Raw genomic sequence first — 27,551 nt, forward strand, 5'->3', positions numbered from 1 at the left:
TAGCTCCATAGGATAGTTGTGTACCAGTGGGTTTTCCCCCATCTTTTTAGTTTGGGGATGGAACCGTTTCAGCACTGCGATGGGGCTGCGGGGGAAACCAGGGCTGTGTAGGCCGCTGCCCTGCGGAAACCTGAGATGCTTTTCCAGGCTGGGAGGCCTAGCCTGCGCTTGGAATATTCTACCACTCTAAATCAGAGCATAATTTAGGTGGGCATGTAGGAACGAAATCTCCAGGATGGTTGAGATGTTCAGTTCTAAAGATTAAAAAGAAAAGGGGTGAGGTGGGGGAAGGGGAAGAGACAGGGAGAGAAGAGAGCCAGGCCCAAGAGGTGGCCGCCTGGGAGGGTATTTTGAGAAAGTTCCTTAGTTAAAATCCAGAGTTCCTAGCTGCCCTGCTCCCCGCATTGCTCCATGGGGGTTTTCTCCCCCCCCCCAACTTAGTAAGAGCCTGGAATAGGCGAAGGCCAGGCCCGAGTGTGCACCGCGCAAGGAAGGCCGGGGTTGGCCAGGCCAGCTTGACCTGCGGTGCACGCGGTCCAGCGAGCAGTCCATCCTACGAGCGCCCGGCCTCCCCCAGCAGCCGCTGGCTCTCCAGGAGCCCGGTGCGCCTTCCTCCAGCAGGTAAGCCTGGAGGAAGGAAGCCACCCGCTGTGGGTTTTTAGTTCGGGGACCCGAGACAGTCCACGGGGCCTGGTGGTTTGTTTCGTTTTGCTGGATGCCCACAGGGGGTTAGAAAACGCAGGGAACTGGGGAGCCAAGCCGGGGCTGCACTGGCGATCTGGGGAGCTGGCGGGGGAGGCAGGAGGGGGGGACCCCAGACCACCTTTCCCTTTCTTTTCCTTCATTTCCCCTCCTCGGGGGTGGCAAGTTAAGGTTTTCTCTGCGCAGATATGAAATGACTTCACGCCCAGTGTCGGGGAGACCCGAGCGACCTGGGAGGAAAACGAGCGGACACGGGGTTTTCAGGAGCCTTAAAGAACCCCGACTTCATCTCTCCCCACAGGGGGTCCCGGGGCACCGGGGAGCCAGGGGTTAAAGTGGTCCCATGAGTGTCCAGGGCACGTCCGGGCGCCTCGCCTTGGCCTGAGCCTCAGTCTCTCCTTTTCTCCCATTGGCCAAGGCTTTCCGGCTTTCTCCAGTTCCCTTCCTGCCATTGGTTGGGGGCTGGCTTTCCCCCCCCCCCCCTCGGTCGTCTTCTTCTTCCTCCCCCTCCCTCTCCCGCACCCCTCGGACAGGAGAGTGCTCGGCCTGCCCCCCAGTTCTCCAGAAGGAGAGGAATTTGGGGGGGAGGGGGGCAGCTTCCCAGAAGTCTGGATCAGAGGGAGGACGGAGAGATCGGAAAAAGAGAGAGAGAGGGAGGGAGAGTGAGAGAGAGAGAGAGAGAGAGAGAGAGAGAGAGAGGAGAGAGAGAGGATGAATTAAATAAAAAAAAGATGAGCGGGAGCGGGCGCAGCCTATGAGCGCGGCCGGCGCGGGTGGGTAGGGCGGAGAGGCCGGGCCGGGAGCCGGCAGCTAGCGGGTGTCGTTCCCGGGCGCTAGCTGCTGGAGGCCGGGGCAGCCGGGAGCGCGTGCCCGGGCCGGGACGGAGGGCGGACGGGGGGAGGACGCAGGGGGAGGGCGCAAGGCACCAGCGGAGCCCCGGCCTCGGCCCCAGCCCGGCTCCGGCCCGCTCCGCCGCCGCCTGTCCCTGCCGAGCCCGGCGGGCGCACGCCGCGTCGGGGCGCGCGGGGGGAGCTAGGCGAGGGGTCCCCGCGAGCGGGCGGCTAAGATGAGCGACAGGAGAAGAGCTGCAGTCGCCCTGAGCTCGCGCGCCCATGCCTTCTCGGTGGAAGCCCTGATCGGCTCGAACAAGAAGCGGAAACTGCGAGACTGGGAGGAGAAGGGGCTGGACCTGTCCGTGGAGGCGCTGAGCCCCGCCGGCCCGCTCGGGGACGCCGAGGACGCGGCGGCGGCGGCGGCGCACGGCCTGGAGCCGCACCCGGGTGAGTGCGGGGAGCGGGGCGCGGGGCGCACGCGGGGGGCGCACGCTGGGGGGGGGGGCGCAGGCCGGGGCCGCCGCCCGCCGCTTCCAGGCCAATCGCCACACTCTAAGCCCGGAGGCCTGCGCGCTCGCCTTCCCTTCTCTTCGGGGCGCCTGGGGGGGGGGGGCAGAGCGGAGTTTGGGGACACCCCCCGTGCGGAAGGGGCGCAGCAGCTGGGTTGGGGCGGTCGCGGGCCACTGGACCTCGGGGCGCCTCCCTCCCCGTGCCTCGGCCTTCACCCCGAGTCCTCCCCGGCTGGCTTCTTTTCGAAGGCGGGGCGCGGTCGTCTTTCTGCCCGGTGGGGTGCAGGACCGAGCGCCCCCGTCTCTGAGTCAGCTTCGGGGGACCCCGAGGGAGAGGTTTCCGTGCGTGACTACCCCGCGTCGGCGCATCTCGGGAGCAAAACCACCCTCCCCGAACGCGGTCCCGCACGGGGCGGTCATGGGGCGGGATTTTTGCGTTAATAGTGAGGCCGACCGGGGCAGCGACCCCGAAACCCGTGAGTCAGGGCTCCGAGTCCAGTGCTCCGCGACCCAGGTTCGGGCCCCATTCCGCCGCCAGGTCCGTACGTCAAGCAGGAGCCCTAGGATGGAGGGAGGGAGGAGAGGGAAACAATGGAAAGTTCTGGGTGCAGTGTCACGAATTCCACCGCTCGGCAGGAAACTTGTTGTCTGGAGCACCCTGGTGCGCACGCACACACACGCACAACACTGCGTTCCGAGTATCCAGAAGTTTTCCAGCCTTAACTTCCCAAACCAAGCCGGAGTTCAGGAGTCCCAAGTGTTGGCGGAGACCCAGTGGGGGGCAGTGTGGGTGGGGGGAGGGACGCACTGGGGCGGGAGGGGGGGCGGCCTGGAGCCCGGGGATTCCGAGCCCCAAAGCCAGCCAGATCCCAGCAGAGACAGCTGTCGCTTACATTTTCTCCTTAGACAGTGACAGTTCAATTTCCATGCTCCCGAGGCTAATAATAACCCGATTAGTGGGTGACCTGCAGAGCGGGGTGGGGAGGGGAGCTTCGTGAATTCTCCGTGTTCTTGAGGCCTGTGGCGGAATTTGGGTTTAGTGCTGGGGAATTATGTTTATGGGTCGATGAAAACGAAATTAAAAGGAGATTTATTTCATCTGTCTCGGAGTGCGTGGCTGTGTCCACACCGAAGGTTCTCCGTGGTCGAGAATCTTTCTAGGGCCTTCTCAAAGCTCCCAGACGGGCCTTTTGCAGTCTGGAAGGGGGAAAGGGGCGGGAGCCGTTTCACTTGGCAGAAGTAGTTTAACTTTGCAGGCTGCAGGCCTGGTCAGGCCTGGGGAGCCATTCGTTTGGGGCTGGGGTTCTGTCCGGGTTCTTGGGGTCCAAAGGGCCAACCGTATGCTCGAAATCACGCTTAGTTCGTAGTTTTCTTTTGCGGGAAGCGAGGAGAGGAGGGGGTACCCCCAAATTCTGCTCCCTAGCTCCTTCGGGATGGGGTGAGTAAGGTGGGAAGTTCAGACGCAGCTGAGGAGTTGGGCCGCGCCCTTACTCTGTCCTTCGTTTTAGTAACCAAAGGCGGGCAGCGGACGCTAGAAAACAAATTGTGTTTATGGGCAGGGATTCAGGGGCAGGGGGAAGCCACAACGAGAGCACTCCTGGCTTTGGGGCACAGGCCACAGGCCCCGGCCAGGTGCGCGGGAGTCCCCAAATTGGAGCTCTGGCCAGGACCAGGACTTTCTTATAATCTGGGATGTGGACCTTGTATGGGAAAACAGCTGTCCGAAAACAAGCGTCGTGGCGTGGAGCTGCAGCTCTCAGGGGGTCTGGGCCAGGGGCCAGGGCCGGGCCTTCTGAGGACTGGATTTTTGTTGTTGTTGTTGTCGTTTTATGTAGCCGCAGACGGGATTGCAGGCCCAGGCCGAGGATGGAGAAATGCCTGCCACCCACCGGGCCCAGAGCAGCGTTTTCTTCGGGGCTTGGGCCTCTCAAACCTGCTCCATCTGTATTTTCTCCCCCGGTGTGGGGTGGAGACGGGGTGGTGGGGGGAAAGGGGGCCTGGCTCCCCAGCTTTGGGCCTACACGAGAGTGCAACGCCGGGGTAAACATTCAAAACTCGAAACGAAACTGCCATCCGGCCAGAGGAGGGAAACATGCGCACACGCATGCACAGGCTCCGTGCCGCAGGGCTCCCCCCCCCCCCCCCCCCCATGCACGCGGGCCTTGAGGACAACTTAATGATCCTTTTCTCTCCGACGGGGGCAGCTCATCCTCTCTTACTCTCTTCCAGCCCCCCGCCCCCAAACGCCAGGACCCTCAAACAACTCAAAACTCCAATGACAGAACGCTGACCGTGTTGATCGAACTTGAATCCAAAAGGCCGCTCGGCCTTTTGCGCCAGCACACCCTATCGATGTCTCCCGCGTTTGGACAGACTGGCTTAAGTTGGTGCCAGTCTGGCCTGGGAGCTGCGGGAACCCCCCCCCTCCCAACCCCATAGAGCCGATTAGCCCCGATCACTCGAGGCCCGTTGGTTTTCCACCACCACCCTAGTCGCGCACCCCGCACGCGTTTGGAGAAGCACCCGCAGCCGCTGCGGGTCTGGATGGGCCAGAGCAGCTGCTGGGGCCTTGGAGATACCTTTCGGGACGCTAAGTCCCGACTGCGTGGGTCTGGGGCTGGACACCATCCGACGTCTCCAAGCCGGGGCTCGGGGCCCAGGGCTCGCCCGGTCCCCTGCGGAGCGAAATAATTCAAACCCGGTGCGCAGGGATTTCCCGCCTCAGAATCCGCAGGCGGGGGCGGGGGGGGGGCGGCCGCGGGCGCGGGCGCACTCAGGGTGGGCGCACAAAAGGCTGGGGCACGCGGGCACACCTGTGCTCACGCAGAGCTAGGACTTGAGATAACCAGGTCCACGGGGATGGTTGGGGCCGGGTAATTATTTTGTTTGCTCCGAGGAGGGGGATTAAAAAACAAAATACTCTCCGTTCCCTTCTCCTCCTCCACACGCAACAGGGACCTGAGCGCGGTGACTCAAGAGTGTCCATGCACGCACGTGGAGGGCGATGGGTTGGAAGCAAGAGGAGAGAACGTGGTTGGGCGGTGCTCGCCGTGGGGCTGGAGCGGGGCTCGGGCGCCACGCGTACGCGCGGCTAGGACGCGGGGGTTTCCCGGGGTCGAGTCCGTGGAAGGCATTGTGGGTGGCTCGGGCTGTGCCCGGCACTCGCCGCCACCCTGCGCCTCAGGGGCAGCAATCCGAGGCCCCCAGGTCTCTCCGGTTGTGTTCAGGAGAAGCGAGGGGAGCAGGGACGCGCGTCGTCTCACCTCGCCTTTGGAGTGCGGGTCGGACGCGCTTCGTGCCGCGATCCGGGGCTCCGGGCAGGGCAGCGGGAACGGAACCCTTGGACCTGGAAGCAGAGGCCGCCCCGGGGAAAGCAAGGGAGGAAAGGGAAAACTTCTAACCTGCCGCGATCCGGGACCCGTGGGGCGGCTTGAACTAGAGCTGTGATGGAGGAAGCGGGACTTGGCCTGGGTTTGCGCCACCCCGGGGCCGCCCCTATCCCCAATCTTTAGAAGCCAGCCCCGTGGGGCTCACGGAGAGAGAACAGAGAGTTCGGGGACCGCCTCCCCTCCTCCGGGGTGCACAAAGGCGAGGATCCTCGGTAGACTAGCGCTCAACCTCTAGCCTCCACTCAACCCACCCAACACTGTTTCTTCGTGAACGCTACCTGTAGGCACCCACTGCTTTTGTTGAGTTTCTTGATTTTTTTAAAATAAATGAACTTTCCAGAAAGAAAAACTCAGGGGGTTAAGTTTACGTAGAGAGGAAGAATTGGACTCCATGTGTTCGAACTCAGAGATGGGTCTCTGTCCCTTACAGCTTTTTCACTCAAGGCTGGCACTCTACCACTTGAGCCATACCTTCACTTCCAGCTTTTAGTAGTTCATTGGAGATAAGAGTCTCAGGTACGTTTTTGCTTGGCCTAGGCTTCAAAGTGTGGTCCTCAGATCTTAACCTCAGAGCTGAATTTCTTAAAGTGGAGGAGGACTGGATTGTATTGATAAGGTCTACCCGTTTTCCCCAGCACTTGGAATCCTCATATTAAGCTCAGACGCTCCAACAATTTAAATCCTGAAACTGAGTTGGAAGTATCTTAAATGCATGCCACATTCGGAGAGCCAGTGAGAAATGCCAGGAGGGGTCGAATCTGAGAGTCAAAACAGAAGAATTGGGCATTGGTGATTTGAGTCCTCTCTATCCTTTGCCTGGGTGGAAGGAAGTGAGCCCAGTGGAAACAAGCCATTGATCATGGGATCACCGATCCCACCACAGGGAAAAGACTCAGAAGGCATAAGGATGGGGTTCACACAGCATTCCCGAGAGCTGCCAATGTTAGTATGAAAGAATGGAACATTCCAGGCCCATCACCCCGAACCGAACAAAACTTATAGTATTAGTGAGATGAGAGAGCTCTTCCTCCAGAGCCCGGTTGTGAGCTCCGGTTGAACTTGGTTAGACTTCAGAGGAAATCGTTATTTGGCCGATCTGGGGGAGAGTTCCTTCTCAGAGAAGTTTCACATTCAGAACAAAGCACATCGGCCACTGATGGTGGCCAGTGGCAGGGCGCTTTCATTCCTCTTTTCCAAAATGCACAAATCCAGGGGACCGTTATTCTCCATGTATAGTTACTCATTACTCTAGAAACACTAAGAGTTCCATAGAGACTAGAGGAGTGAACTATCCCACCTGAGGTTTGGCTTTTGACTTTTTTTTTCCCAAAAGAAGGGGGAAAAAAGAGCTTTCTCACCCTTTCTCAGTTGTATCCACATGGTTTATTTTTGCTTTCTTGTGTTCTGGGTTCTGGCAAGCCTGTGATTTTATGGGTGTATGATTGAGATACTCGGAGGTATGCTCTAGGAACAGCAATTAGCAAATTTATATATTAGGGTCTGTTTACACTTCTTTGAAGAAGGATAATCATTAGTTAATTTAGATGAGGCCCTTGTGCACTAAGTATTGGGTAGAAAATGAGACTTAGTAAGGAGGACATGCTGTGACCAAGAAGGGGGGGGCGGGGAGGGGGGAGATTTAAGCAACTGGCCTAGACTAATCAGCAATTCACCAGAGCCTGTAATGGCTTTACTTGGAGGCATGGGGCTTTGCTCAGGAGAGAAGTGAAAACACTATATTATATTGCATGATATTGCAAACACCATATTTTATTCAGCATTAAAAACATGCTTTCCTGTTACTTAACTTTGCTCTTTATAAATAAGCATTTGAAAATACATGTACACACAAATGTATGTGAATACCGTGATGTTATAGCCACGAGTTCTTAATGACATATAGATGATACATTAGTGACAAGAAACTGCTCTGTGTGTGTGTGTGTGTGTGTGTGTGTGTGTGTGTGTGTGTGTGTGTGTAACAAACTGGGAACATAAAATTTGGAAAGCCAAAAATTTTGTTATTTTGGGGTATCATTGGAAAATTCTAGAGAATCTCAGATTTGAAATTTGTAGCTACTGATGTGCTTTCGTTTAACTCTTTGAGTTAAGTGAAAGAGTGAGACTGTACAGATACAATGAAAAAATGCACTGTGAGAGAGAAATTTTTCTTTAACATCGGCATTTGATCCTGTGAATAATTTTTGCTAGCTTTAGTAAATGACCACAACATGGCTTCTTGTTGTAAAGAGTAGTTTTGTGTTTTCCACATCGAAAGTGAATAGAGTAATCGAGAGAGATCTGGACGATAATTAGGGCTTCAAGTTAATTTAGGAATGTATGAAAAACATGTTGCGAGTTTCTCATGGATCTTACATTTTCTATAATATTTTTGCAGAGGATTCAATGAGCCATTCCCAAAAACCCACAGCACACTTTGTAGGATTTTTTTTTTTAAAGAACAAAAGGAAAAAGCAACTTGGGACTAATGGCAATTGAGTTCCCCTTGGGAAGGGCTGGTTTAGTCGTGCCTGCCCCTGCGCTCTACTTTCTCCCATTCAGGAACAAAGCCCCAGGTAATAAATGGGCTCAGAGAGAATTGATTTTCTTCCTCCTTCATATGGAAAATGTCCCCTTTTCCTCCCTTAAAAACAATCAGGCGACATTTCACTTCGGACAAAATCAGGGTCATATTCCTTCATATTCCTTCCTGGGTATGAACCCCACGCTGGGAACACTGAGCAACCAGGTGACCTCTACAAGGTAGAGAAGTGACCACCACGAGTTCCCGAGTCTCCGCGGGGTCTCCACTCCCCCCTTCCTCCCTGCCCTCACTGCGCCCGCCCGCCCGCCCTCCCTCCCGCCCGCCCGGGAGCGCAGAGCTCAGGTCCAGCTCTCGCCCTGAGGTTCAGCCCGGCAGGCAGGCAGGCGGGATTCGTCCCACAGGGGCCACGCTGTGTGTCCCTTAGCTCTAATTGCACCGGGGAGAAATATGTCAGGGTCCTGGGGGAGCCGGGAGGGCCTTGGTAAAAGACCCCCCCCCCAAAAAAAAACCCAATCAGACCCCTGAAAACACAGCAAATGAAAAAGGATCTTGCACCTCGCGCCCTGAGGGGAGTTTTGAGTTTTGCTTTCATCAGACTGAGCAAATTTCCAAGGACTCAAACCGACTTCAAACATTAGCAATTAGAAACCAAGAATCCCTCGGCCTGCAGAACTTTTAATCCTTAACCATTTCCAAATGGGTAATTCTAGGGTCCGTAAATATTGTAGTCAGTCTGGTTGAAAAAAGAAAAAAGAAAAAAAGAAAAGAAAAAGAAAGTTGTCCTGTTGGTTCTCCGTGTGAGGGGTTCCAGAAAGGAACCCAGTGCCTGCATGCCCATTTAAACAAAGAAACGCTCTCCAGTGCTCCTTTGCTTCTTTATATATGTGCCTGAACTGGGACTTGAACTCAGGGCCTGGGTGCTGTTCCTTAGTGTTTTTTTTTCCCCACTCAAGGCTGGTGCTCTACTACTTGAGCCACAGTTCCGTTACCAGCTCTTTTCCGGTTAATTAGAAACAAGAATATCAAGGACTTTCCTGCTCGAACCCCGACTGGCTTTGAACCTCCATCCTGAGATCTCAACCCCATCCTGAGTCGCTAGGATTGCAGGCTTGAGCCACCCTGCCTGGTTAATAACTAATTGTTTAAAAAAGAGAAACCACTCAATTTTACACATAGACTGAGACTGATCAGCAGTGGGAGTGGATTTGCCTCAGAGCTCAGCCTTAGGGAAAACCAAGTCCTGCTACAAGGAGTCTCTCCTGGCTCGGAGGGGAAGGCCCAGATCTCTCCTGCTGTTAGATGAGCTGTGTGCTGCAGAACTTCCATTCTTGCTCTAGAAAAACAATCTAGTTTATGTGAAAAGGGAGCCAGGTAAATTAATGGTGATGAGGGTAAGCTAGGAATGACGGGGAGAATAATGGAAGGAGTAAGGTTGATCAGGATGCATTGCATTCATACGCTGACACGTTGAATTGAAATCCGTTTGCACACTGCTTAAAGATAATACAAAAACGAAGTATATACAAAAGAAAGCAGGAAAAGAAAAAGAAAAAAAATGACCGATTTCACAGAGGGAAGGACCGAGAAGCTTTGTGCCAGCACTGAATGCAACCAGGTTTTTACTGGGCTCCCGTTTTTCAGTACAGGAGCTTAATTAATAATTTGCTTTTTTTTTTTTTTTTTGGCAATGAAGACCAAGAAAAGCTGTAATTATGCACTTTTTCCCCTGAAGCATTACTTTAAAAAATGAAAGGCATAAAGAAGCTTGCAGAGGAGAACTGAATAATCGATCCTTTCAGAAATCTTAGCTGTTTATTTTGTCTTTGCTATACTGCAAAGCTTCTTCTTCTTCTTCTTCTTCTTCTTCTTCTTCTTCTTCTTCTTCTTCTTCTTCTTCTTCTTCTTCTTCTTCTTCTTCTTCTTCTTCTTCTTCTTCTTCTTCTTCTTCTTCTTCTTCTTCTCTTCCACAGACCTTTCTCTTCTGTACTGAGTCCATGCATTACTGTAGGAAGACACAGCTGGGTTGCATTAATTAGAAGACCTAGATTCAAATGCTATCTTTAGCATTCATGTCGGAACCAGGGATATACACAGGCAGACATATTAATGTGGGAAAAAATGTTTTAAAATGGTTTCATAGTCACTGGAGAGGCCTCAACTAGTGAGCCGAGGGAGCTGGGCTCAAATGAAACATGAGGCCCCTAGAGCTATAAGATTTCCTGATGCTGTTAACTTTTGCTTAAAAAATCTCAGCATTTAGCCAGGCACCAGTGACTCATGCCTGTAATCCTAGTTACTCAGGAGGGTGAGATCTGAGGGTGGTGATTTCAAGCCAGCCCAGGTAGGAAAGTCCACAAGACTTATTTTCAATTAACTAGCAAAATAGCCAGAAGTAGAGTGCTAGCCTTCAGTGATAACACTAGAGGAACATCTAGTCCCTGAGTTCAATTGCTAGTACCAGCACATAGAAAACAAACAGAAAATCTTAGCATCTTCTCCTATACCTTGGCCATACTTGGCCTTTTTCTTCACTTTTTGGAATAATGGAAGTTTTCTTACAGTTATGGAAAATAACAGTAATAGCAATACAAGACCTATATAGATATATTTCTTTAGAGTTCAAGTTAGCAACTTTCATCAAGCTCTTGAAAAAGATTTATATTATGATCACATGTTGAGAATCTCGGGCCTGTGATTTCCAGTCTTTTGTGTTTGAAGTAACCCATTGTTTCCTGTAAAACTATACTGGAAGGGTTCTATGAGATTCACAAATTGAGAGGAAATATGCTATTCATTGCTAGTCCCAGGAATAACAAAAGAAACTCTGCATGTTGAGAGAAAAAAAATGATGATGGAGAAAATGATCATTCTTGGTGAATTGAATTAGTGGCCAAATAAATAAATAAATAAGTCAGTTACCCTCTCTTCATTACTATTTGAGACCGCTGTAACTATTTTCTATGTCTAGTCTGCTAAGCCGAGATCTTGATCTGGCAGAGATGTGAGATCGCTAAAAGGATGACTTAGTAACAGGCAAAACGCTTGTCAACAAGATAGAGCAGAAGACAGCTTAGCATTCAAAACCTCTATTCATAGCCTCTGAACTGGAGAGCAGGGTCAGGCTCTGCCCAGCGCATACCAAGCAGGGTTTCTCATGTTTCTTGTGTGGTGAGGCTTTATTTCCTTATAGGCTTCTGTAGTCCAAGGTGTCTCTCACCTCATCTAAGGCTCTTGCTTTCCACAGCTCTTTGCAGTCTCCTACAGTCACAGAGGATGTGGATTTACTGACTGTCCTTGCTATTCTGTACACTTCCCTGGGCTGGGATTTTGTCTTCATTGCTTTGTCTAGCCCTTAGTACAAGTGGCTGGTCCGTAAAAGCCATTTAATAAATAAGAAGATTATCATAAACGATAACACAATATGTATAGTTGTAACATGTCAAAACACTCACTGATCATGGATTATGTGCCAGCCATTGTGCATAGGATACACACATAGACACATTCAAACTAATAATATGTGGTTGTAGATACATACATCAAAAACTGTTATGAGGTAGCTACTTTTTTCTGTTGTTGTTGTTTGGGTTCTGGGAGTTGAACTCAGGGCCTGGGTGCTGTCCCTGAGCTTTTGTGCTCAAGGCTAGTGTTCTTCTGGTTTGAGCCATAGTTCCACTTCTGGCTCTTTTGCTTTGTTTGTTGGGGTTTCAGGGACTTTTCTGCCTGCACTGGCTGTGAGCCTCAGATTACAGAAATGAGCCACTGGTGCCTAGCCCAGACAGCTACTCATTATTATTGTTATTGTTATTATTATTATTGCCCGTTCCAGGGCTTGAACTCAGGGCCTAGGCACTGTCTCTGAGCTTTTTTTTTTTTTTTTTTTTTTTGCTTAAGGCTAGAGCTGTTCCACTTGAGCCACTTCTGGTTTTCTGCTGGTTAATTATAGAGACAAATCTCAGGACTTTTCTGCCACAGCTGGCTTTGACCTGAGATCCTCAGATCTCAGCCTCTTGAGTAGCTAGAATGACAGGAGTGAACCACTAGTCCCTGCCTTGTTATTCTTATTTCTGTTTGAGGAAATAAGCACATTCACTCTACAGCACAGTGATTAAAAGCCTGCTCGCTGCTCATGTCCAAGCCCTGGTTCTGTTACTTCCTAAATGTGTGACTGTGGGAAAGTTAACTTCCTCGAATCCCAGTACTTTCAGCCGTGACACTGGAATTTTGAGTATATTCCTTCAATGGATGTGAAGGTCAGAAGGTATAGCATGCACACAGAAAAATGGATTTAGCACAGTTGGGTTGATGATGAGCAGCTTGAATAAGCCATTGGTATGGACTGTGATCTATAGGCATCCACTGCTGTCTCCCCCGTTCTTTTGCTGTAAGGGGGTGCTTGGGACATGAGGACCCTCACTGTTTATCGCCCAAGGCTGGAAACAGTATGGGATCAGAGCACACGCAGCTGACAAAGTCAAATAGAACTAAGTTGGCGTAGCTGCTGCTGTTCAGGCTGCTGAGGCCAAAAGCTAGGATGAGAGGGAATATTCAGGGTGGAAGGGGGTGGGCAGGGCAGGGAGTCAGAAGTGAGGACTGGGAGATGGAGCTCCAAGAGGGCTGGAGAGCCAGCCTGGGTTCAGGGAAAGGGAGCAACATGGCATGCGGACCTGCTTCTGCTTATCTTTGGTTAGCTGCTGACATTTCAACCCATATCCCAGATACACTCTAAAGGGCACCTTTGTCTGGCAGGAAATAACAAGATTGATTCTTTCTTTGCAGAGATAGAGTCTCATGGCACCCCCACATTCTGAGCAAAAAGAGACACTTGCACCAGTTGGTTGAGACTGTAGTAAAGGATGAGGGTGAGAGATGGGAGTGTTGATATGGGAGAGAGACAGACAGACGGAGACAGAGAGACACAGAGAAAGGCTATAAACATAGCAAACTAAAGAAAAAGCTATAATTAAGCTGCATGTGAGAGTAGAAGCGCCTGGGTTAATCTTTTTTTTTTTTTTCCTTTCTGTGACAGTGCTGAGGTTTGAACTCAAGGCACACTGACCCTTGCTTTTTTCACCTTTAAGGCTGGCACTCTACTACTTGAGCTACTCCTCCACTTCCAGCTTTTTGCTGGTTCATTGGAGAGAGGAGTCTCACAGACTTTCCTGTCTGGGCTGGCTTCCAACCTCGATCTTAAGATCTCAGCCTTTCTGCGTAGCTCAGTTTATAAGCATGAGCACCAGTGCTCATGGGTAAATCTTTTAAAAGAAATCCCAGAAGCTCCAGTCTCATGTTCAAACCCAGGGCCATCCTGGTTTTCCCAGTCTATTTTTCTCTTCAAAAAACCCAGAAACTTGAATTAGCTAATTTACTATTTAAAAACCTTCTTTTTGTTACCCCTGTAGTCTTGTTTATACTGTTTACTGGCAGCAGAGGGAGAAAGTGGGTGTCTGGGGGCAAGAAGGACAGAGAGGGAAACCCTCCCTCAACATCCCTTGGTCAGCCAGAGTGTTTCATCCCCACCACTCAGGCCCCCATGCACCTGGTGATGAGCCTGCGCTTTTCTATGTGCATTCAGGTCTCAGTCTTCCAATTAGACTGGCCTGGCGTCGACTGCATAGACATTCCAGTGCTTTTCTGACCTGATATGCAAAGCGTCATCTGAGTTCAGAGTGCTTACAACTCACTTACTCCATCAGACCCTGAGCCTGTGGCTCTACCCAAATTCTCTTATTACATTCACTCCCAAAGGGCTCTGTGGGAGATCATTGTTTCCCCAATTTGCTCAGCAGGAAATCGAGGCTCCACAGATTGAATAACTTGCCAAGCATCACACAGGTCCAGTTCAGTTTGAGTAGCCTGGCTGGAATTTAAATCCAGGCCTTGGTGGTTCAGGATTTGCTGGGAATTCATGCCCTTCCCCAAATGGAGACAAGGGAATCAGAAATAAGACCTTGCTAACATTTTGGGGGTCTCTACCTTTTTGGTTTGCTGTTATTAATTTTTATAACACTCTTTTTTTAAAGCAGTACTAGGTTTTGAACTGGGGGCTTTGCGCTCACTCAAGTTTCTTGGCTGGTGCTCTACCACTTGAGCCATGCCTCCAATCCTTTTCTTTGCCAGTTATTTTGGAGATGGAGTTTACTGGATCTTTCTGTCCTAGTTGACTTTAAACTGCAATTATCTAGGACTCTAATTCCTACGTAGCCGGGATTCCAGCCCTGATCCAGGAGTGCTGGACTTTCCCAGCTGGCCGAGGAGTGTTTCCCGGAACAGCAGAGGAGGGGAGCTGCGCTTCGTTCAAATCTTTGCCGGGGTTGTGTGAAGTCTTCCCAAGGTGGTTGGTGTGCTTGACTTTTATGCGCAGAACTCTCAGTGTGGGAAGGGCAGTGGCTACACATTGTGTCTGATCTGAAGTCTCCTGGTGCAGGGAAATTCAGGGGAAACAAACTGCCCCCCTCCATTTCTTTCTCCATTCACAACAGCTTGGATGGAGTCACATTGGTAATTGATTCAAAATGGAACAGCTTAGAACAGTATCAGTGGCAGTGACTAGCAACTGGTAGATTTCTTGGTAAACTCTGAAATCCTTTTGTCAGGGATTGAGTTTAGAAAGGATGAGATTCTGACTTCCACAGTGGCTTCTTGTCTTAATGCCAGGGGATTAGGAAACTGCCTTGAAGGCCCACAGCAAGCATGTCCATCCGTCTGTCCATCCGTCTGTCTGTCCGTCCGCTGGCTCTCAGTCACAGCTCTGACTTTAACCTCTGAGTGACTGCAGTGGCACTTCTAAGTCTGTAACAGCTCTTCAGAGAGAGGCTGTTGGTATGGAATCAGTTATTTGCAGAAATCTCTCATCTCGATATACACTCTCACCGCTCCATTTCCCTTCCGTGGCTGCAAATAGTTGAGAAGTTAGGAGTGAGCTGCAGAGATCTTAGCAGTGAGTTCCAATGTTTGTTTCTTTCTTTTCTTTTCTTTTTTTTCTCCTGGTCCACCTGTTTGCTGTCTTTCTGTCACTTTCCTCTCTTAGGAAGTCTGGTGTCTCCAACAGGGATTTGGAGAAAATCTACACCCATTACCTCCCCTGATTTCTGAGCGTGGACTTTTATCATTAATGCGTGTCTTGGCCGTTTAATTGTACAGTCTGTTAGGGTTCTGTCTGTTGTGGCAGATGATAGGAAAGTGGTGTTTGGAAGTTAGGAAGGGGAAGATGTAAACCCTTATTACTGTTTCAGAGCTTTGCTTTCTCCTACTGATCAGCCAACTGATGAATGGAATTTGATCTGTTTGTATAGCAACAGAGGCTATGAAGCTCAAGACCTATTTCCTTTCCCAAGGAACATGTATAGAACAAACTTTAAAAAAATCTGCCAGTGCTGGGGGTTTGAACGCAGGGCCTGGGCACTGTCTGTCCCTTAGCTTTTTTCATTCAAATATGGTGCTGTACCACTGAGCCACTCCTCCACTTCAGCTTTTTGCTGGTGAATGAGAGATAAAAGTCTCATGGACTATTCTACCTGGGCTGGCTTCGAACCATGATCCTCAGGTCTCAGCCTCTTGAGTAGCTAGGATCACAGGCATGAGCCATGGGAGCCTGGCTGAAGACAAGCTCTTGAAATATAGAGTATGGCAGAGTCTTAAAATATAGAGTATGCAGTCTTGGGTGATTTACTAGATCTGATTCACGAATCCTGTCCAATGAGAAGCAGAGATTCTGCAAGACCCACAGCTGGTCAGACAGGCCTCACGATTGTATTTTCCTTCAGCATTTGGCACACTGGTTCCCTGACCAGTATTAAATCCTGGGAACCTTAGATCCCATCTGGTGCTCAGTGCATTACCCAGATCAGAGTGTGACAGCACAGAGATTTACAGCATCTCTGTGAGATGCTTTCTGGGTGGTAGGAACTACAGAAGTGCCTTCCCAGACACAGGCCAACCTGATGGCTCTAGGGAAGCGAATTGTAAACCAAATGATCCCTGTGTGTGTGAGTGCATGTGTGTGTGCACATGCATGTGTCTGTGCATGTACACACATGTGTATGTGTGTGTAGGGGGAGTGCTGGGGTGATAAGGTACCATGCAGAGCTGGGGTAATACTCTACAGGCTGTGTGGGTGAATTGGTTTCGGATGTTAACATTTTTTTCTTGGGGCTCAACTGCATTCTTCTTTTTCTCTGCCTGTCTGTTTTCCTGCCCAGATTACGCGGCCTCCACAGCTGTGTGGTTTGTCCCTCGTGAGTACTGAGAATGCAAGCTCGACTTTAGACAAGGGCAATAGTGGGGCAGGGGTATGGGTACAGACTTTGAAGGAGTTTAAAAAAGATACATTCTAAGATATTTTCCCCTGTATTTTGAGGCCCTTCCTTTCTCCCTCCCACCCTGCCTCCCTCCCTCCCTTCCTTCTTTCCTTCCTTCCATCTATCTTTCTTTTTTGGTCTACTATCTTGTCATCTCAGTACCAGCCTTGTGATGCATTGGAACCTCTGTCGGGAGATGAGTATGGAATGTTCTAGAAAACAACCAGCCCTTCATGTTCTAGTGTCCTTTATTTATGTGGGCTGGTGTGGAAAATGGAGGCAGAAGATGGGGACCGGTACGGTTTGGTAGGAAATGTCCCCTAAAGGAAAGGGGCTAAAGGCCAAGTTGCCTGCCGATAGTACTATAAGGAAGATCTAGAAAGAGGACTGGGTATGCTCCCTCTCTGTCTCTGTCTCTGTCCGCCCATTTTTCTGTGTGTCTGCTGTCTCTGTCTCTGTCTCGCTTCCAGGCCACCATGAGGTGAGCAGCTCTGCTCCCACACACCCTCTCCTGAGACCATGTACCAGAAAAAGATTTCCTCCTTCATGTCCCTTTTCTTAGGTGTTTTCCTGCAGTGACAAATTTAATTTGTCGTGGCTCCAGGAAACGACATTTATTTGCCTATAGCTCACATATTTGGGTATTACCACTGTGGAAGAAAGTTCTCGAATGCTACCAACTGGCACCTGACTGGATATTGGCTGTAGAGTGCTCCTCTTGTACAAGCCTCCATGTGAGTTCCTCACTGCACCATGCCAGGTCGCGGCTGTGATGTATGCTCACAAGGGACTCCAGCTAGGGGATGCCACTGACATGCCAGGAACTCTCTTTGGCCATCGTAGAAAACTCCATTTTGTGGAGGTTGTTACTGAGTAATTTGATCAAATAATTTCTTTTTTTTCTGCCTGCCTGCCTGCCTGCCTGTCTTCCTTCCTTCCTCCCCCCCTCTCTTGCCAGTACTGAATTTGAACTTAGTGCTTTTCATTCTCATTAAGCTTTTGGGCTCAAGGCAGGTGCTCTACTACTTGAGCCATAGCTCTACTTTGCTAGGTAATTGGCAATAAGAGTCTTTTGCTTTGTCTGCCCTGCATGGCTTTGATTTTCATCTCTCAGCCTCCTGAGTAGCTAGCCTTACAGATGTGAGCCACCAGTGCCCTGACATAACTTGGCTTTTAGATGGTCCTGGAGGCCTGATATAAGGGGTCTGCTAGTTGCCTTTAGGTTCTTTTGATCCAAGCTATGTCAGCTGATCTCTTTATACCCTGCACTCTCCATCTACAACTCTGATCAGACCACTGGGTTTGAGTAAGGAGAGAGATGATCTGATTACACCATTAGGCATTCTTGTGGATGGAAGGTGCTGAGTGATAGCTGCATGGGGTTCATTTTTGGAGTCTTTGCCTAAAGAAGTGTTAGCATTGAGAAGCAGAATCATACTTTAGGGGAGTATCTGTGTCCCCGATCTCGCCCAATTTATTTCAGGCCCTGATGCTCGCAGTGCCCTCTGTTTCCTGAAAAGGAGGAAAAGGAACAGAATAAAAGGAAATCTGAAAATCCCCAGTGTTAAACAGAACTGCAAAGGATATCTCTAAATGAAACCCAGATTACACATGTTTTCCTGAGAAAGCGGAGTTGGGCCAAACCCAAGCAGAATGAAATTCTTCTGTCTTTTCTTTCCCATGAGTAGTGGGGAATAGTGAGAGGGTGGACTGGTGGCTCCAGCTCTGTGCTCTGCTCCCGATGGGAGATAGGCAGGCTGTCAGGAGAGGAGAAGGAGGAGGAGAGCTAACCTCCCTGAACACAAGGCCATCTTTGGGTGAACTGGAGGGACAGTGTCACATGAGGCCGTTCTGTGAGAATGCATTTCAGAAAAAGAAGAATTACAGAGTCAGGAAGATGCACATTGCCAGATACTTTCTGAGTCATATCAAGTCGCATGGTACTCAAGCCGGGCACTGGAGTCTCAAGCCTCTAGTCCTATTGTCCTATAGTCCTACTCAGGAGGCTGAGATCTGAGGTGGAAGTTCAAATCCAGGCCAGGTGAGAATGTCTGTGAGACTCTTATTTCCAATTCCTCACCCCAAATCCTGAACTGAAGCTGTGGTTCAAGTGGTGCTGGTACACCAACCTTGAGAGAAGCAGCTAAGGGACAATGCCCAAACCCTGGGTTCAAACCTGGGTATTGGATATACATATACACACATATATATGTATATGCATATATATACATAATATTGGTTATAATAATACTAGATAATACTGGATATGATAATAAAAATCCTACAGAGTACTCCTTAATATTACTCTTGGTCTGAATCAGATGGTCAAGTTGGAAAACAGTCTTATTTTCTATTTGCCTTTGGCCTTTGTGTCTTCTGGCCTGCCTCACCTAGAGCCAGGAGTGGCTACAGAACAAAAAGCTCTGCAGACTTGCTTGTGTTGGGGCCTTAGCTACCACAGCCACCTTGGTGATGGCATCTTAAGGCTGACCAGTGCTGTGCTGTGTGTGGCGCTGCCAGTGGCTGTGTTCTAGACACTGTGGAGTGAAGGCCTTTGGGAGCCTGAGAACAAAACTCCCACAAAAAGCTTGCTGGACCTGGGAAAGCCAAGTATGGAAGGAGGTTTCTCAGCATTTCATATATACGCGAGGAAAAGGCTGAGTCTGTGTGTCTCTATCAGAGTAGCTTCCCTTCTGAATCACAAGGACATTTCACGCTGCCTCTGTAGGCTTTTCCACATCAATAGACAGCGGACTCTACAAATTGTTCAATAGATATGTATGATTTTATTTTATTATGTTTTTCCTGGAAGGACACTATCCCAACATGGTACCATTTCTGGATTTCTCTTTAGGAAGAGAAAGCAATTCAGGAATAGCTCTTAGGAGCACATGACAACTCCTTAAATTCTTGTCATAGCAGCCTCTGAAATTCGGTCCTGCTTTCACATCTCTGATGATAATACGTTGCACATGCTGTGGCTGTGTGTGTGTGTGTGTGTGTGTGTGTGTGTGTGTGTGCGCACGTGCACGTGTGTTCATGCACATGGCTATACTGCTGTAGTGGGGTTTGAACTCAGGGCCAGTGTTCTGTCCTTTAGCTTTTGTGCTCAAGGCTGGTGCTCTACCAGTCACTTTTGCCACTCTTCCATTTCCCACGTTTTGCTGGTTAGTTGGAGATAAGAGTCTCACAGATTCATTTGCCCAGGCTGGCTTTGAACTCAGATCTCAGCCTCCTGAGTAGCTAGGATTATGGTGTGAGGCACCAGCACTCAGTTTCTAATTCTTTTATTTTGTGGGTAGTGTGGCTTGAACTCTCGGCCTGGGCGCTGTCCCTTAGCTCTTCAGTTCAAGGCTAGCACTCTACCACTTGAGCCACAGCGCCACTTCCGGTTTTCTGGTGGTTACTGGAGGTAAGAGTCTCACAGCCTTTCCTGCATGGGCTGGCTTTGAACTGCGATCCTCAGATCTCAGCCTCCTGAGTAGCTAGGATGACAGGCGTGAGCCGCACTGGTGCCTGGCCAGTTTCTAATTCTTCACCGAAGTATCAGGTTCTCTTCAGCTTTGTCCGGCCTATAAGGTCAGGGGTAGCCACCGCCGAGTGCAACACCATAAGACCACCACATTGGAGCCCCAGTGGTTAACAGAGTTTGACATCCTGCTCTTCCTGCCTGTTTCCACAAAGAGCTGGGTGTGAACCGAAGCTATGATTTTGGAGGTGTTTTTCCCTTGTGTGACATGAGGTATTGGAAATGAGTAATTTGTCCAGAGTGCTAAGGAACTTGGGGCAGAGTCTCAGAGGAGAGAGTTGTCCTGACTCCTGGCCACTTGTCTTTGGTGACTTAGTGACTTGCAAAACAGCATCTCTTCTTTAACCCAGAACTTGCTAATAGCCTATGCTAGCTGATGCAATGATTTTTTTTTTTTTTTGGCGGTCATGGGGCTTGAACTCTGGGCCTGGGCGCTGTCCCTCAGCTCTTCAGCTCAAGGCGAGCGCTCTACCACTTGAGCTACAGCGCCACTTTCAGTTTTCTGGTGGTTTATTGGAGATAGGAGTCTCACGGTCTTTCCTGCCCGGGCTGGCTTTGAACCGCGATCCTCAGATCTCAGCCTCCTGAGAAGCTAGGATTACAGGCGTGAGCCACCAGCGCCCGGCTGATGCAATGATTTTGATATTAGAGCCATTCCATCCCAGGACAACCTAAAAAAAAATGACTTCCTAATCTCAATTACTTGTATGTGTGTGTGTGTGTGCGCACGTGTGCGTGCATGCATGTGCACACGTGCATGGTCTGCATATGTGAGCCACTAATGGAGCTTGAACTCAGGACCTCACACTCTCACTTGATTTTCCCCCCTTGCTCAAGACTGGTGCTCTTCCACTTGAGCCACACCTGCACTTTCAGTCTTTTGTGGGTTCATTGGAGTCTCCCAGACTTTCCTGCCTGAGCTGGCTTCACACTTTGGTCCTCAGATCTCAGCCCCCTGAGTAGTTATGATGAGAAGTGTGAGCCATGCTGTCTGGTGAATACTAATTTCCTGACTAGACAGTCTAGACTCCAATCTCCCTGAATTGTTCAGAAACAATCAAGCTCTCATGTTCCCAGTCTTCTGAGCTCGCTGCAGAGTACTTCAATCTCACACTCAAGACAGGACCATGTCATTGTTCCCGTACCTGACAGGTGTGTGAACACTCAACACGAGGGTCCTCTCCCTCACAGACTCCCTGTAGGAGCCCTGGATGGAGATGAAGGGTAGTGGTCCTTACTTTGGGAAAGTTCTTAGATGGTTTTGTTGGGCAGCTGGAAGCTGGACAGAGCGATCTTGGGAGGAATGCCTGGAAGAGAAAGGTCTGGTAAGTGTGTGTGTGTGTGTGTGTGTGTTCTGAGTGCTTTGGAATCTGTATTTTTAAAGCTATGGCAACAACAGTTCTTCCAACACCCAAACAAATGTCGAAACGGAGAACGTTCATTATTGTAGCAAGGACATAGAATTGGTTCTTGTTGCAACAGAAATGATTTGTGGCTATTGAAATAATGAGGCGGGAGGCAGCAAGTAATATCTGTTTATAGCCTCCCTAGGCGAATGAGGCTCAGGATGGTGTTTTTGTTTTATTGTTATTGCTATTGTTATAGGTTATTGTTTTTGGTTGTGGATTTATCAAGGTCATGAAAGATAATTGGATTTATCAAGGTCATGAAAGATGAAACCCCTTCAAGGTTTTAACACTGAAAACAGAATACCATTCCTGAAGTGAAGTATATTAGAATTAGATTTAATTTCATGTGGGTTAACACAGAAAGCTCTGCCCAATATTTGCAATTCTTAGAATATGTGTCAGATGCAAACATAACACTGAATTGAGAAAACACAAGTTTAAAAGTGAAATGTAGGCTAGGTGCTGGTGGCTCACTCCTATAATCCTAGCTACTCAGGAGGCTGAGATCTGAGAATTGAGGTTTGAAACCAGCCTGGGAAGGAAAGTTTGTGAGACTCTTGCCTCCAAGTAACAAGCAAAAAGCTGAAAGTGGAGTTGTGGCTGAAGTGGCAGAACACCAGCCTGGAGTGAGAAAGCTGAGGGACAGTGTCCAAGTCCTGAGTTCAAACCGTAAAATAAGCCCTGAGTTCAAACTCCAATTCTGGTACACACACACACACACACACACACACACACACACACACACACACACACACACACACACAGAGAAATGTTTGGTAACCTTTTCATTTGACTTCCAGTATTTTGTCACATGGCTTTGCTGATTTTATCTTCTCTTTGTCTCTCTCCTTCCTTTATGTGTTGGATTTGACTCCCTAGTAAGTAGATGAACTGTTGTGTTGTTGGATACAACTTTGTCCACCAGGCTGGAAAACTTAACACTGAAGTGATATGATGGGAAACACATTACTTAAAATCAATGTGATTGAAACATTGTCTCCTAATGTTGCTACTTCCAAGTCCCTTCTGTAATTCTTCCCCAGTGTTCCAACCACTATGAAATCTGAAATAACCACCAATCATTGAGTCTCTTTGGTCCTTCAGTTTGGGAATTATTAAATTAGATGGTTGACTAAGTTGAAACAATACTAAACAAGCATGTTGATTAGCATCCTGTTACAAAACACTACTACTAATAACTTGCAGATCCCTCCACAAATAAATGTGCAGTGTTGTGAGCAATTGCTTTTTGCCTGCATATCTTGATATCTAGCGAATGTGTAGGTGAAAGTCAGTGTTTTGCAGGCATCATGTGGTCAACTCAACCTTTCCTCTCCTCTGGCTTGTGCTCGTAACTCTGGTAGACTGCTGTGGTGTTGCAGGAGCATGAATACTTGTTTATCTCTGCTCCCTTCCCTCAACTTTGTCATTCCTTTACATCATGAGTGAATCTTCTGTGTCTGTATATCTCAGGACCTTACATCATCCTTGGTTTCAATACATATATGTGAGAATAAGTGAATCAATCACATTTTAGATTTGTTTGTGCTGAGCTATGATTTTATTATATCCACTGCTCTATGTGTGTGTGTGTGTGTGTGTGTGTGTGTGTGTGTGTGTGTGTGCGTGTGCGCACACACACACGCAGATACTAGGACTTGAACTCAGGGCCTTGGCCTCTTGCTTAGCTTTTTCTGTTCAAGGATAGCGTTCTATCATTCTACCACTTGAGCCACAGCTACACTAGTGGATTTTTGCTGCTTTCTTGGAAATAAGACTCTCTGATTTGTCTGCCTGGGCTGGCTTTGCAACTTGATCCTCAGATCTCAGCCTTCTGAGTAGTTAGGATTATAAGTGTGAGCCACTGGCACCCAGCTATATGCACTCTGTTGACTGAAACAGCTGGCTGGAAAATTTAGACAAATTGTTGGCTTTTGACCAAAAAGATCACTTGTATAATACTGATAATATTTCACATTATAAAGCAGTATATTCTTTCAAAGTACTGTCTGTCGTAGGAAGGAAAAAAGTCATGTGAAGAATCACATTTGAATCCATCAGGAATGAAACTAGTAGTCATTTTAGACACAGGAAAACCAGTGAAGACAGTGTGTCCAGGACATGTAGCAGTGTGGGGTAGGTATGATTGCTCCCTATTAGTGATCAGTGCTCTGGACTCTGGGTAAAAGGAGGTAAAAGATTTAAAAATGTGCTTGAGTGATGGGCTCTGGTGGCTCACACCTGTCATCCTAGCTACACAGGAGGCTGAGCTCTGAGGATCACGGTTCAAAGCCAGCCCTGCCAGGAAAGTCCATGAGACTCCTATCTCCAATGAACCACCAGAAAACTGGAAGAGGTGCTATGGCTCTTGTGGTAGAGCACTAGCCTTGAGCTGAAGACCTGAGACAGTGTCCAGGCCCTGAGTTCAAGACCCGTTATTGTAACCCCCATATCCCCCAATCTATATTTTGTGCACATAATAAACAATTCCAAGAGCCCAACGAATACTCAGTGGAGAGCATAGACCAAGAAGTAATCATGCATCCCAGAATGCATCGTTGTGGATAGATGCTCATGGGTCATGTGGATGAACTACAAGAGTAATTGCACACATATGCACGAGTGCACACCCTTACCATGCAGACACTAATTGTGGTATGATGTATACAGTGCTTTGAATTTTATGGTTTTAACATTGAACTACTACATTGTAGCTTGTTAAATAGCGCCCCTCCATGTTTCACAAAGGTTTTGTATTTGGTGAATGTATCGTAACTTTTATCAGACTTACTTTACTGAAACATTAGGCTGTTGTCAGTCATTTGCTTCTTGATTAATTGCAGACATTTTTTTTGGTGATAATGTTTATGCAATAAATTCTAAGTAGAGTTGTAGAGCTAGCATTATGACATTTAAAAGTTGATGGACGTTCCTCCCAAAGAGGATGCTTAATTTACTTTTCTGCCACAGTGTTTGAAAGCCTATTTGTCTATTAACTTGCCAACAATATGTTAGAAAACAGTTTTAGTGCTTGTTAATTAATATCATTGCATTTGCTTGCCAAAAACGTGTCAGGAAACATTCTCCTGACTTTGAAAAATATATCTTGGTCTATGAAAAATACTTGGAAATGGATTCTTTTCGTGTGTGTGTATGTGCATGTGCGTGCGTGTGCACGTGTGTGTGTGCATGCTTATACTGGGGCATAAACTCAGGGTCTCATATTCTTCTTTGGCTTTCACTCAAGACTGATGCTCTGTCACTTGGGCACACCTCTTCTTCAGGCTTTTTGCTGGTTAGTTGGAGACAAGAGTCTTTCGGATTTGTCTGCTTGAGACTGGCTTTGAACTGTGATTCTCAGCTCTCAGCCTCCAGAGTAGCTAAGATGATAGACATGAGCCACCAGTGCCTGGCTTGGAACTTGATTTTTATCATAGACCTTCAGTTCTTACCCCAATTCCTGCCCCTTGTTTTTGTTTTTGTTTTCCAGCTCTGAAGCTTAAGTTTATGGATCTGCAGGGCCGTTCTCCTGTCCCTTAAGCAGACACCAGGTTTTATTCTGTCTGAAGCTTCCCTGCCCCTCCATTTATTACTAACCCTCCTTCCCACTTAGTCTTTTAGGGTCCTGGGGTGCAAGATTTCATTGCCTAAGGGTGTCTAGATCTGTAGTAAATAAGGAATGGCAGCAAAGCGTTCTTATTAGTGAGGGAGGAATAAAAGCATGTCACTCAGGGTGTTTGGGTGCAACTTTGGCTCAATTATCTTCAGATGTTTCAATGAAGGCTGTTTCCAGACCATTTCAAAGAAAGGCAAGCAACCTACTGAGACCGTGTGAAATGAACACCCCATTACAACTAATTAGTGCTACTGCTGCCTTGCTGTTGGAGGTGAGAGGAAATAGACAAAGGGTGTTTATCCCTTCCTGTAGTAGGAAAGAGTTGGATCTGCTGGAAACCCCCGGGGCTAGAGGGCAGATCAGCGACACTGCCTGGCTCTTGCTACCCCACTCCAAAGAATGGCTGTGTGCAGTTATGAGCAGGGTTGTGCATTTGACTGCAGCGATTAAACCTCCCGTGACCTGTGCACACGTGCAGTTGGCTGTCTTTATACGAGTCCTGAAACAAATAGTCCATTCAATGAAATTCAGGAGCTATTTTCTACATAAAGTCTGTAGAAGAGTAAGGCATAGTCACGGCTGTAAGGATTTTAAAGAGGATAATTGGGTCGGTGCTTGGAGCTGCTGTTCTTTGTTGTTGTTGTTGTTCAATTCAAGCAAACATGCAATATTGTTGTGTGTGTGCTGGTACTGTGGGCTTGAACTCAGTCCTTTAGCCTTTTCACTTAAGGCTGGTGCCTTACCACTTGATCCATAGCTCCACTTCTGGCCTTTTTTTTTTTTTTTTGGTGGTTAAATGAAGATAAAAGTCTCAGAGACTTTCCTGCTCAGGCTGGCTTTTAACCACAGTCCTCAGATCTCAGCATCCTGAGTAGCAGGGATTACAGGCGTGAGCCCCTGCGCCCTTTTTATCAAGCCCCTTGATATGATGCATTGCATTTCACACTAATTGGACATGGTGACGCAGACACACTTGAAGTTCAAGGAGCCCTGTTGTTACTCCGCTTGTCCGTGTAGTTGATTTTGAGGCCTGTGAGCCACAGCGTCATGGTCTTTTGAACTCACTTGGGAGGCTCCATTGCTGCCTCTAGCCCTGGGGATGAGACTGAAAGTCTGGTTCACTTTTGGGGGAGTGGTGACAGTCACTCTTCATCATCCTGATTGTCATAGTGTACTACAGATATGCAGGCACCATTTGAAGTGATAGAAGCTCAAGACTATTTCTAGATGATAATATTTATTCCTCTGTAATTGAGAAATGTATTAGCAGCTCACCCCCCCCCCCCCCAAAGCTTTTATCCAGTACTCAGCACTCATTGACGTTTGCACAATGTGCTTTGTTGTCCTACAAAAACACATGTGGCCGCCTCCAGTGGCTCACGCCTGTCATCCCAGCTACTCAGGAGGCTGAGATCTGAGGATCATGGTTCAAAGCCAGCCCAGGCAAGAAAGTCCATGAAACCCTTATCTCCAGTGAACCACCAGAAAACCAGAAGTGGTGCTGTGGCTCAAGTGGTAGAGCGCTCGCCTTGAGCTGAAGAGCTGAGGGACAGCGCCCAGGCCCAGTGTTCAAGCCCCACAACTGACAAAACAACAACAACAACAACAACAAATGTGATGTGCCTTCTCTATACCACTGTCATCAAAGGAGACAGCAATTTCATTTGGTAAACTTCGGGTTTCATGTATTAGAATTGTGTGTGCATGTGTGTGTATATGTGTGTGTGTGTGTGTGTGTATGTGTTTGTGCATGTGCCAGTATTGGGGCTTGAACTCAGGGCCTCATGCTTTTGCTTGGCCTTTTTTGCTGGTGCTCTACCCCTTGAGCCACTGCTCCTCTTCATTGAGGGTAAGTGTCTCATAGACTTTCCTGCCTGGGCTAAGCCTTGAACTGTGATGTAGCCATCCGGGCAGGGTATGGATAGAATCAGAGACCACAATCTTGCCTTTGCAAGGGCCCAGAGTCCTTTGCAGTCTACTGAACCTCTACTAGGTGTTTCCTGCATGGGGGTCCAGAGGAAGGAGGACCCCACGAGCCACCCCTCTTCCTGTGACCCCCTTCACCGGGGAACACTGCATCCCACCTTTCCTGCTACTGCAGCCGGGCTGGGGCCGTGAGAGCCGCTGACAGCCAAAAGAACACATGGCTCCCTTCCCTCACCCGGAGGACGGGTTGGGCCATGTCCAGATGATTAAGTGGTGCTTGGAGTCACTTCTGTGTTGACCAGACTTCGGTTCCTGCCCTCCCTCCTCCCTGCAAAGCAACGAGCAATGAGCAACGAGCAACAAGCACTGGGGCTGGTTGAGTCAGAGTGGCCCTTGTCCCTGTGTCCCACACCCTCTGGGCTCCAGAACACGGAGCTCCAAGCCTCAGGGGCTTCTCCCCGTGCTCGACAGCCTGCTTCAGAGGCTGTGTCATCTCCTATAAATGACAACCTTGCGCCTCCTGCCTGGCATGCCTTCCCTCGCTGTCCTTCTCTCACCCTCCTGCTCCGGCGCGGCCTCATGGTCACTTTACTGTGTTGTACAAACGTTGGCATTTCTCAGCACTGGCTTCTCTTCTAGGGTCCCGAGAAGCCAGCAGCTGTGGCCGAAGGGAGACGATCACCAAATCTGGTGTCACCTCCAAGGTTAGGTGGTGGCAAAGGTGAGCGGAAAGTGCAGGGAAGCTGTGCAGGTGTTTCTATGCGTCTGATTGTCATCCCATTGTTCCCATTCC

General features: G+C 48.8%; 1 protein-coding gene across 1 annotated transcript in view; it reads left to right on the plus strand.

The window, feature by feature from the left end:
• The first annotated feature begins 1,768 nt into the window (after positions 1-1,768).
• Tbx15 (T-box transcription factor 15) overlaps positions 1,769-27,551 on the plus strand; it is a 91,259-nt gene continuing 65,476 nt past the window's right edge. The window contains exon 1 of the mRNA XM_042692350.1: positions 1,769-1,982. Coding sequence (XP_042548284.1) covers positions 1,769-1,982 — 214 coding nt within the window. The remainder of the gene's footprint in view (positions 1,983-27,551) is intronic.

This window comes from Dipodomys spectabilis, unplaced genomic scaffold (genome assembly GCF_019054845.1).
Source record: "Dipodomys spectabilis isolate Male_0828 unplaced genomic scaffold, ASM1905484v1 ptg000148l, whole genome shotgun sequence".
Lineage (NCBI taxonomy): Eukaryota > Metazoa > Chordata > Mammalia > Rodentia > Heteromyidae > Dipodomys > Dipodomys spectabilis.